The sequence below is a fragment of the Bos mutus genome, chromosome 10 (genome assembly GCF_027580195.1).
Source record: "Bos mutus isolate GX-2022 chromosome 10, NWIPB_WYAK_1.1, whole genome shotgun sequence".
Classification (NCBI taxonomy): Eukaryota; Metazoa; Chordata; class Mammalia; order Artiodactyla; family Bovidae; genus Bos; species Bos mutus.
Window position 1 is genome coordinate 48983568 of NC_091626.1, and position 12430 is coordinate 48995997.

At 34.0% G+C, this 12430-nt stretch overlaps 1 protein-coding gene across 2 annotated transcripts in view; it reads right to left on the reverse strand.

The window, feature by feature from the left end:
• Positions 1-12430, reverse strand: part of TRPM7 (transient receptor potential cation channel subfamily M member 7) — a 111071-nt gene that overhangs the window by 10399 nt on the left and 88242 nt on the right. For both annotated transcript variants that reach the window (XR_011465655.1, XM_005900469.3), the window contains exons 30-38: positions 11373-11407; positions 9515-9540; positions 6788-6838; positions 6634-6699; positions 5733-6016; positions 5527-5609; positions 5170-5375; positions 2674-2725; positions 2466-2572 (exon numbers count right to left, since the gene is read on the reverse strand). Coding sequence is in view for 1 of the 2 variants with exons in the window: in XM_005900469.3 (XP_005900531.2) it covers positions 2466-2572; positions 2674-2725; positions 5170-5375; positions 5527-5609; positions 5733-6016; positions 6634-6699; positions 6788-6838; positions 9515-9540; positions 11373-11407 (910 nt within the window). In the remaining variant the exon portion in view is untranslated. The remainder of the gene's footprint in view (positions 1-2465; positions 2573-2673; positions 2726-5169; positions 5376-5526; positions 5610-5732; positions 6017-6633; positions 6700-6787; positions 6839-9514; positions 9541-11372; positions 11408-12430) is intronic.

Sequence of the window (12430 nt, forward strand, 5' to 3'; positions counted from 1 at the left end):
AAAATCAAAGAAACTGACAACAGATAATAGAATAAAACAATGAAAACAAAAACTGGTTCTTTTAAAGTACCAATAACACAGATACACTTTAGCCAGATTGAAAAAAAAAAAGCATATGATACCATAAAAGAGAGGATTCACCAGAATCCCAGACGTTTTAAAAAATAGTATCACAAAAAGAACTATGCTCATAAATTTGCCAATTTAAATAAAACAGAGTCAAATACTACACAATCTCATTTGTATATGGAACCTAAGAAAACAAACTGACAGGAAGAGATGACTTGTGGTTACCAGAGGTGGAGGGTGAGGTGAGGAAGAACTGGAAGCAGGCGGTCATAAGGCACAAACTTTCAGTTACACAATAAATAAGCACTAGGGATATAATGTAGAATACCATGACTATGCTAACACTGATGTATGATACATAGGAAAGTTGTTAAGAGAGTAAATAAATACCAAGAGTCACCATGAGGAAAAATATTTTCTTTCTTTAATTTCTATTCTATGTATATGAAAAGATGAATGTTAGCTGAATCTATTGTGGTAAAATCACTTCAGTTTGTGTAAATCAAACCATCATGCTGTCTGTATGCCTTAAACTTACACAGGTGTATTATTAACTATTTCTCAAAACAAATAAAATGGACCAACCCCTTGAAAGACACAAACTATTAAAACTCACTCAAAAAACCAGTATCTATCTAAAAAAATAAACTCTTAGTTAAAAAGTATCTGATGAAGAAAACTTTAGACAGATGGTTTTGCTAGATAATTCCATCAAACATTTGAAGTGGGGATAGTATCAATTCTATACAATCTATTCCCCAAAACAGAAGAGGTGTAAATAATTCCAACTTATTTTTAAGGTATTATCCGAAAACAAGCATGACAGTACAAGGGGGGAAAAAAATCTCACAGATCAACATTCTTCATGAACATAGATATAAAAATGATCAACAAAATATTAAAAAATTGAATCCATATACAATTTGAACACACAAATGAACACAAAAAAAGATAATATATCAAGATGAAGTGGAGTTTTTCCTAGGAATATAAGACTGGCTCAACATTTTAAAAAGACAATTAGTGTAATTCAATGTAACAGTAACCAATTAAAGAAGAAAAACCAAATGATCAAACAAAAAATACAGATGCAGAAAAAACATCTGACTAATTCAAGGTCCATTCAGGATAAGCATCTTCAAGGAATAAGGTGTGAAAGAGGATGTCTACTCTCACTATTCATATTGAACACTGTACTGGAATTCCTGGCCAGTGAAAAAAGTCAAGAAAAATAAATAAAAGGGATACAAATCACAAAGGAAGTAACAAAACTGTCTCTACTGTCTACACAGAATTTACAAACAAAAAACAAAACTAAACCAAATCAAAAAGCTTCGTAGAACTAAGTGAGTTTAGCAAGAATGCAGGATACAAGGTCAATATACAAAAATAAATAATTCCTGAATCTGTTAACATGAACGATTAAAAAAAAATTACAGACAGTAGTAGTAACATACTTACTATGTCCCTGGCACTGCTCCAGAAGTACTTCACAAATACCAACTTGTTTAAACCTCAAACAAACAAAAAACTACAAACCTCTATGATGTAGATATTCTTTGAGGACCTGGAGTCTGGCTCCCAGGCCCAAGTTCTTCATTACGACATTACTGGTCATAATGAGAGGAACTTTCAGATATACAGGTCCAGGGAAAGTGCCAAGCACCTGTAATTTTGGAAAAGTTCCACAGAGGATGATGATGCACACCAAAGAGTGAGAACCACTGGTCTGTGAAACAACTTACAATTCAATAATAACTTGTAATTCTCAAATATAAAGATGAAATTACTATAATGAGAAACTGTATCTGCAATTCCTTGTTTCTGTTTCATGAAATACTCTTTTCCAGGCCAACTTGAAAGTCTATGCATCCTTCTGCTGCTGCTGCTAAGTCGCTTCAGTCGTGTCCGACTCTGTGCGACCCCATGGACTGCAGCCTACCAGGTTCCTCCGTCCATGGGATTTTCCAGGCAAGAGTACTGGAGTGGGTTGCCACTGCCTTCTCCTTCGGTTTTAGGCAAATCTGTTAGTTCCATAGGTAACATTCCTTGACCTTTAACTTTGTGTTAAGTGATCTGTTTACCTGGTCTATTTTTTCTGCTTGATATTTATGATAGTCCTATAATTCTGTTAATCTTTTAGTATTTAAGATTTGACTAAACTCCACCGAGAGCAGGGACCTAGTTTGCCTCATTCACTATCATATCGTCAAAATCTAACACAATTTCTAGCATCCACCAGACACATAATAAATATATATCAAGAGAGTGAACTCTATATTTCTGTAAGTAATGAAAGAAAGCACAGATTCATTTATGTTTCTGGCCTTATGAAGTTCTGCAGTAACTAACTGCTAACAATTTATATACTTTATACTGATTAAGAAAACGCTTACCTGGAAGTTTAAGTTTTCTACAGCAAGAATTACAGTGATGTTTTGCTCTGAAGTTTTTTATAGCATCTTCTCCTAGATTTGCTGGGCCAAAAACCATATCACAGGATCTGTGGAATTGGTAGTTAAAAGAAAAAGTCAGTTGATGCAAACAGAAATGTACAGTCTGAAATTATAAAAAGATTTTCATGAAATTATTAAAACTTATTACCTCTTTTCTTCTGCCTTTATCACAGATGGGTCAGTCAAACTTTCACCCACACCTTTATATGTATATACAAAGAAGACAATTCATATTATGTAATTGATATAAAATACTAATACATACATAATAAAAAGGTCACAGGAGATTCTACAGTATCATCTACCATTACACAGTTTTAAGCTGTTCAAAAAGAGTATAGTTTTTCTCTTTTGACCTCAACATTGCACTAGCAACAAGTACAGTTCCTGCAATATGAACAACAGTTAAATGTCAGAGTTGGCAGGGAGACAACGAAAGTTCCTGATTGCACCAGTTTCTGATGCAACAAGGCCAAGGTTGCAAGTAAATATTTCCTTATTTACAATTTGCCCTTGTTTCACCTTAGTTAGCAAAAAACAATTAAGTACATGAAGGCATGATCTACAAGCCATTTTAAAAGTATCCTGGAGTTTTAAAAATCACTAACATATGAATACACCTGGCTCAAAAAAGATTCAGACTACATAAAGAATAAGATTGTGAACATTTTTTTTCACCTCCAGTCCTCTCCAGAGGTGTTAAATGTGAGATTAAATCTCTTCAGTCTTACCTATTCATTCACATAAAGAAAGAACTACTACTGATACTTAAACAATCATAAAATATTTTACCCATTAGAATGAAATCTAATAAACTGGTTAGAATTTCACAACAGAAAAATCTAGAATTAAAATATGATACTAATTTCTTCTCAGACTGGCAAAGATATTCCATACTGAACAGATGAAGACATGGGCAGTGATGAGTGCTTACACAGTGCTGCGTATGAATTCCTACAACCTTTTGGAAGTTAATATGGCAGGCACTCTTAAAATTGCACTCTCTAAACCTAAAAAATAGGGTGACTGTGTGACAACAGAGGATTTAAATCATTCTATGCTTTCATACTACAGCTGTTAAAAGGAATGACTCAAATTTATCAGTAATAACCCAGAAGATGTTTATCATATACTGTTAGGTAGGGAAAAAAACAAGTGAAACACAAACACATACTCATACACACACACACACATATAGCATGATTCCAGTTGGAGAAAAATCACAACACAAAATGATTAAAGGAAAAAAAATTTGTGAATCTGTCTTCACAAAAGTACAGAAACAGTAAAGATGGGAGCATTCTGTTCTTTATACATTTCTATGTCGTTTGTTTGTAGTAATTATCTTAAAATATTTTTATTTAAAAATGGCTCCATAACATTAATTTTATAGAGAACATCAAAATTACCCTGATTATTAAAAGTAACTGCCTTCTCTTAATCAATATTCATAGTTTGGCCTTACTTCCTAGGCACACTTGAAATGGATTGGCCCACCTAATAAAATATATCAGAGTTTTCACTATATATACACCACTTAATCATTTATGTAAAATGAATAACTGAAAAAACAATAGCTATTTTTATACAATTTTCTTGAGTTGGTATTGAAATGACAAATGTTGGCTTGTCAATAAATCTTATATCTATATAATGAAAGAAGTCATCAAGTAATAAATATTCTGAACAATTGTTCTTAGGTGACTTGAATTCTGATCTCTTTTAACAGTTGAAATTAAAGCTACTCTTTAGGAAAAAAGCAAATCACTGCTCTTTCGCAGCCAGTTTCTTCTTTTTTTTTCACAGATACGAAACAATCTGTCTACAAAGAGGCTACGATCAGTTTTTCCCTCCTAGTACACATGCTGCTCCACCAACCAAGTGCTGGAATCTATTCCTTACCTCTTAAATCTGATCTGTCCTTACAGCTTACCTTCACCAGTAAAATGTGGCAGAACGGATCTGGGCCCATTCTGGGCCTAACCTAAGAATTCCTGCTTTCTCTCTGGAGAAGCCAGCTAAATGAGACCTAAAAAGTCTAATTACCCCAAACTACCATGCTATAAGAAAAGTCCAAGCTAGCGAGCCATGTAGAGAGATCACTGGGTAGAGAACTGAAGAATTCAGCTGTCTTAAACAGAGACTTAAAACATTTGGCTTCAGTCAAGCTGTCCAAACTAGTATCCAGCCATTCAAATTCTCCAAGGGTACACCAGAGATAACCCAGCCCCAAATTCTTGAACCAAAAAAGTGAAAGCAAATTTTTTTTAATCCACTAAATATTTAGGTAGTTTAATTGACAGTAATAGCAGGTACTCCAGAAACAATAAAGATTACTTATTGTTTTAAAGAAATAATCTTTATACTTTTAAAAAACTAAGGCTATAGATCTATGAGTAAAATAGGGGATTTCACATGTTTTTGCTTATTAAAACATCTGCACTGCCTAGATAACAATTAAAATAGCCAGACCCTATTCTTCAGGGCCCTGATAGCCATATACTACGGCCATTATTGACTTGCTGTTTTAACAGCTTTTACTGACCTAAGATTTTACGTATCTACAGATAAGCAGATTTCTGTACGTTGACTAGATGAGAACCTGATGCATAATTTCCTTTCAGCAATATTTTAATAAATTTACCTTGTAAATCAAGTACCAGTAACTCCCCTCTTGTATATTCGTAAGTCCAGTGGCTAAAGGCCAGCATAATTTCTTCCAGTGTATTAGTTGGAATAATCTCATCACCATTATTGTTGTTGTATTTTCTAAATTCTCCAGTCATACATTCTTCCACAGCAAACCACTGTCCTGCTGAATGGCAATACAGCAGGAAAACTTCAAGGAACCTTATGAGAAAGTTAGAGATATTACTAGCAGTTTTGTTAATAAAATTCTAATCAATCTGTAAAATGGGTAAATAATGAAATTCAGCATCTATAATGAAGGTCAAAAGAGAATGTATCCACTAAAAGATCTCAGAAGTTTGTAAAGATTTACCTTGGAGAATATGGTATGGATTTGGGTTTCATTTGGTTGAAGGCAAATGTGAGTTTTTGTGCTGCTCTCTGTTGTTGAATTTCCTACAGAACAGAAAAAAAGAAACCCTTGTTCAACATTGACATTAAGACTTTATTAATTATACTTTAGCAGTGAAAACAAGAAGCTCAAACAATGCTTCACTGTATGCATTCACTAGCACTTACTCTAAGACAGAGATGCAGAACTGTATCTTCTTTATAAATACTTGACCATGTGTTAATCACTTCAGGAAGAAAAGATTTGATAATATAAAGATGTCCTGATTTGAGGATATCATGTTCTGACCAAGTACACTGTACTTTGACAGCTCTTCGTAAACCTCCTCCCATCTCCTCTTTACTTAAAAATTCTATTTTGGCACAGAGGCCCAGCTGTGACCAAGAAGACATGCTGTTATTCAGTATGTTGGGAGAACTCTCTTCCAAGCGATACACTGTGACAGGTTCACCTGCAAGATGAATGGACACATTTTAAGGTCAAAATATGACTCTAAAAAGCATGGAGCAACAATTGGCAGGTATCTTTGGTTAAGATTAAGTAAGGAATAGAAAATGAGATGGACCAGGTTGTAGTTTTATAAAAGAAGTTTAAGGACAAGAAATATTCAGAAACCAAGATCTAATATCTCTAAGTTCACATGTATTTGGTAATGATAAGCATTTTTGAAATCATGAATATTTTGGAGAAAAATTTTTAGAAAGTAACTAGACTTCTAAGCATTTGTAAGCTAAACTTTCAGACAGGAGGTTAGATCTGTTCCACAAATCCTGTGATATCAATTTATCAGTGCTTTCATTACTAAACTATGATCAAGAGCTTTTCTGAATTAAAATACACCACTGCTTCTGGATATGTCAGATTAAAGAAAAATCAATACGTCTGAAGCCTTCGTCTATTTAAACATACCTGACTCTTGTAATCAGGCTGATTAAAACTTACATGAAGTTAACACTTCTTAATGCAATTTCTCCTCTTTCTGTCACCACCTATGTTCTATATTACAGTTTAAACCCACATACTAATTAAGGGTTTATTTCTCCTTTTATTTTTACTTCTTGGTTTTACCTCTTGGAGGCACAGGTGTAAATGGAATACTCTGGGATAATCTCATCAAGTTATTTCTTTCCACAGCTGCATAAAAAAATGAGAGAGAAATAATGAAATCCCCCAAAGCTCAAAGCATTACTAAATTTTGTTTTTAATATTTACTATTACTAACCTGAGTAATAGTAATTTGTATCCATAACTGGCTTAAATGGAGAAGCAAGACCTAAAACAGCAAATGAACAAATGAGACCCTTTTAAAAATAATAATACAGCATAAATTTTTGCTCAGGCATTCTCATTTAATCATTCCAAGCTGTCTGCAGGTAAGCTCTCTGCAATAAAAAAAGTGATAAATTATGTCCTTCATGTGCTTTATTACCATATTTTATTTTGCCAGATAAGGCAGATTAGTGGTAACTGTGCACTCAAAAAGCATATGATAGTTCACACTCTCCTGTCATAAACTACATTCTTCCCTTTATTTCCTACTCAAAGTGTCAGAGAAGTGTCATATCTTCAGGGTGTGGAGACATAGCCCTGTAACCATTTTAGCAGGTTGACCACGAGCAAACGTGAAATGTAACAAAAAAACCCCTTCCTCCATCTCTAGATATATTTGAGGACTTCACTTTTTAAAAAATTTTCTTTATTGAAGTATAGTTGATTTACAATGTTATGTTAATTTCTGTGAGGACTTCACTTAACTATAGTGAGAAAGATGGAGAATACATTGAACCTGCTACGTGTTAAGCTTCTAGAAATTTCTAGAATGTAAGTGCAAGAATAGGTTCTTTTTTATTTACATTCTTACAGGAGAAGGAAGTCAGTTAACAGTTATAACACTGTGTGATAAACTGTATAAAATATAGTGTGTGTATGCATATTCTCTCACACACAGAGTATAGGACTGTGGAGGAGAGGTACCAAATGTCTCCTGGTTGAAGAAAGGTTGAAGAATGTCTCAGAAAAAGAGGAAGGGAAAAGCGAGTAGTTTGGAAGGTGTGGCATGGTCAGGGTAACATTTGCTACACTTGAGAAACAGAAACCTGTTTAATATGAATAGAACAGTGGTTTTCAACACCATCTATCTATTTATTTATCTACCTACCTACCTACCAATCTACCTACCTATCCATATATCAGAATCACCTGTCTGGCTTTTCAAACATAGACTTACCCAGATCTCACTCCAAAATATTCTAACTCTTCAGGTATGTGTCAGCATACAACTGATTTGGATTTATAACCACGTATCTGGATATGCAACCAAGATCTTACATTAATGAGCAAAAGTACAGGCATACCAGTAGGAAATAAAGCTACAGAAGCAGGGAATACCAAATTGTTAAAAGCCAAATATGCAATGTTAAGAAAAGACACCGGGGGCTTCCCTAGTGGCTCAGTGGTAAAGAATCTGCTTGCCAATGCAGGAGACATGGGTACCCTGATATAGGAAGATGCCATATGCCATGGAGCAATTCAGTCAGTATGCCACAACTACTGAGCTGAGCTCTAGCGCCCAGAAACTGCAACTACTGAGCCTATGTGCTGCAACCACTGAAGCCCACGCACCCTAAAGCCTGTGCTCCACAAGAGAAGCCACCACAATGAGAAACTCATGCAACACAATTAGAGATTAGCCTCTGCTTTCTACAACTAGAGAAAAGCCCGCACAGCAACAAAGACCCAGCACTGCCAAAAATAAATAAATAAAACTTTTAAAATACTTTAAAAATGAAAAGATGCTGATTTTATCCAAAAACAGTAGAAAAATGGGAAGTAGAGTAGTGACAAAATCAGATCTTTTGAAAAGAATCATTTTGGTGGTAGAGTAGAAAAGAGACTGGAAAGGAGCCCAAACTGGCACAATTACTTTGAAACCCTATTTGGCAGTAACTACTGAATGTGAACACATGCACCCTACCACCAGCAATTCCACTCCTGTGTACATACCCAATGAAAATAAATACATCCCGTTTACCAAACAACATGAACAAGAATGCTCATGCAGCACTATCAATATGAGCCATATACTGGAAGCTACTGAAATACCCATCAAATGGTAGAATCGATATATAAACTGAATATATTCATATAAGAAAATACTATATAGTAGTGAGAATGCACAAACCATCACTACATACAACAATGTTTATGAATCTCATAAGCATGTGTTAGGACAAAAGTCAGACACAAAAGAAGAGTGCACACTGTAAGATTCCATTTATATATTTTATATAAATACACACAAATGTATATACATAAAATAAAGAAAAATAGATAAACATGTACATACACACAGATGAAATCAATCTGTGTTGTTTAAGGGCAGAGGTTATAAGATGATACAGTAGCTCAGATACTGACAACGTGTATTTTGTGATCTGGGTGCCGATTACATGGGATTGCTCACTTACTACATATTTTCTGTATATGCATCAATAAAAGGATTTAAAAATGATGACAGTCTGAACTGAAAGCAGCAGCAGGATGCAGAGTGGAAGATGGATTCCAGAAATGTTTTAAGAGGTAAATATAATAGGACTTTGTGAGTGCAAGGTCAAGGGGGTCAAGAATACCGTCCTCTCAGGTTTCACCTAGCTGAATGAAAGAGTACCATTCAGTAACACAGGGAATATAAGGAAGAAGCAGTTTGGGCAACAAGGATGAAGGGAAGTCGGAAGACTGCAAAAAGATCATCATTTACATGGTGAATTACCATATTTGTGAAACACATATAATAAAGAGAAATGAATTGAGGGAACAACTTTCTACTTCCTTGGCTTTTTTCAAATATGAAGCCTAATATTTCTTTTCTAGGACAATGTTAGTATTTGCTAAAATAAAATACATTATATACAATCCTTAGCTTTTCACATTATATTTACTGCACACTCACCATTTAAGGTTCCTTCTTCAGGCGGCCTTAAGGAAAACACCAAAAAATATAATAAGTTAAGTTACAGCTTTAGTTTTGGCTACCATAAAACTTTATTTTATGAAGTTATTATAAATTCTTAATATAACATTATTAAAATAATTCTGAGATTCAGATTCATTTTTGTTTGAGTATTTGCCATTTCCCTTAAGTTAGCATCAAATTCACACACAGATATGTATAAACCCATTATCAATAACTCATACCTCCAATTCAAGCCTACATAAATATCAGTAGTAGTCTGGAGCCAAACTGAAGGTTGAGTACTAATAGAGTAATATATTCCATGACTCCTCTACTATAGAGGTTCACTCCAGTACTTTTATACAATGCCTTGAAATGACTGTGCAAGACTATAAAAATTCAACAGAATTGATAGGCAAAGAACTGAAAGAACAGTAATTAAGTATCATTTTGCAAAACTCAACTGCTAAAGTTGAAAAACATTTCTTTCCAATGTTGAACATAATTTATTTATAACATATATTGGTACCAAGTAGAGGGTCTATTAATCCCACAGATTACAGTCCAGATTAGAGAGACAGGTATAGTGGAAAAGAGAGTGGAATGGAATAAAGAAAATGGATTAGAAGCTTCATTCTCCCATTAAACAGTTATGTGGCTTTGCTCAGGACTAAAGGACTAGATCCTGAAAGGACCTATAGAGTAGAAGTAGAAACTTGGTAATCTCTTTCTAGCTTTAAAATTCTGATTCTGATGTTTGGTTTTCACCTTAATAACACAAATATTTTCTTACAGGAAATACTCTGACCGAGCATTAGCCCTTTCTCTACTATTGATAAAAAACTCTTTTCTTACCACCCAAAGAGTATTGCCAACTCTACCTTTGTGGGTACTTCTCTGGGTCAAGATTCTGTAATTCAATTTTCTCTCATTAGCTAAACTAATACCAACTTTAAGTACCAAATCTGTACTTACACCCTACAGTTCTAGTTACAAAAGACATTTATTCTCTGAAGCGGTTTCATTATAAACAGGTCTTTCAAGTACCAGTCAGGACCAGGATATCTCCAAAATTTGACCAGCTGCATACATATGTAACATCTGGTTTATTTTCTTCTCTATACTCTAGCATCTATGTCTGATATAGAGAAGGAAATAGGCTAAACACTGTATAATATATAATAATTTCCCTCAAACTGGCTTCCCTTCTTAAGCATGCTTCCTATATCAAATAGGTATCAAAAAAGATTACTTTAATGTCCTCTGGAATCCTAAAATACTAATTTCTAGGCTGAGAAACACATAGATTATCTTTGATTCTTATGCTTAATCTGTACTGAAATTTTTTACTTTCTCGGGATGACTACTTGTCAGATGGTCTTCTGTTTCTACCACATCAGCTTTCTAGGGCATTTCCCTGCATCCAGGCTTTCTAAGGTACACTGTGTATTACTGCTCTAATCACCTAAGCTTTCCAAAGGCAAGAAGAAAGACTTGTTGATTGGAACAATGGGCAGAGAAATTAACTAAGGTGTCAAACTAGGTCTTTGCAAGAAACCTGGAAATAGGACTAAATAATAAAATCATAATTCTATCATTATAAGGAAAATTTTAGTCAAGTTGTGACTACAATATGCACATAATTATAGTATAATTATATAAAATCATAAAATATATACATTGACTCATAACAAATGATTCCCCAATCTTTTCAATGTAAAGACAGGAGATCCCAAAATAAATCATCAACACTTGCAAGAAGTATTAAAGAGATTACTATGCAAAGAACAGAAAAAAGACAACATTCAGTAACTGGAGTACTTTTCACACTAACGGTGAGACAAGGCTTACTTACATTTCTCTATTCAATGGTCTATCTTGTAACCAGTCCTTTAGACAGAAACAAACACAAATGAAAAGTTAAAAGAAAAAGTCTCTAGACAAAGCATAACTATTTATCTCTGCTTTGTATCCTGTAATACGTTTTATGAATAAAGGGCTGAGAAGTTACTATGAATTTTGTTTATACAACTGAGCCAATAGAATAAAAAATAGCTATAAAAGGTACCATAAGGTCATTCCACAAAGTAGAATAAAGAATTTTACAAGTGTTATTTCCTATAATATAATTATAGTTGTCGGTTAACAATTTTCTCTTCTTAAAATACACATTTGTTCCTATGACTCTGAAAAAAAATGTGTTTGCTGCCAAAAGAAAAATGTATCAAAGTATAAAGACAAAAAATTAAAATCATGCAAACTGTGACAAAGAAATCACTAGTAACAGGCATATTATGTGTGTATGTGGTGGGTTTTATTCAGCTGTTTTACGTTTCTAAGTGTCAATTTATTGTTACTTCCCCAGTTTGGGACTCATGTTTCCTGAATTTGAATCATCATACATTTCATGATTTTGGAAAACTGTAAGTTGTTTATAATCTCTTCAAATTCTATCTAGTCTCCCAAGGTCAATTCAGAAGTATTTTCCATATTTTTAATGTTTAACACATTTTCCATCTAATTATAAGCTATGTTACACTGTGGCTGAGTATTATTTCATTGTATACAGAGTTAAGTAAGTCAGTGAGAGAAAGAAAAGTATCGTATATTAACACATACATATGGAATCTAGAAAAATAGTATTGAAGAAATGGAGGTGCAGATGTAGAGAACAGACGTGTGGACCCAGTGAGGGAATAAGAGGGTGGGATGACTTGAGAAAGGAGCATTGACATCTATACACTATAATGTGTTAAACAGATAACTAGTAAGGTGCTATATACAAGGAGCCAGCCTGGTACTCTGTGTAACTTACAGGGGTGGGATGTGGCTCAGGGAGGGAGGCTCAAGAGGGAGGGAGGTTCAAAATATATATATTATATATAAATATATATATATATAAGTAATTATGAA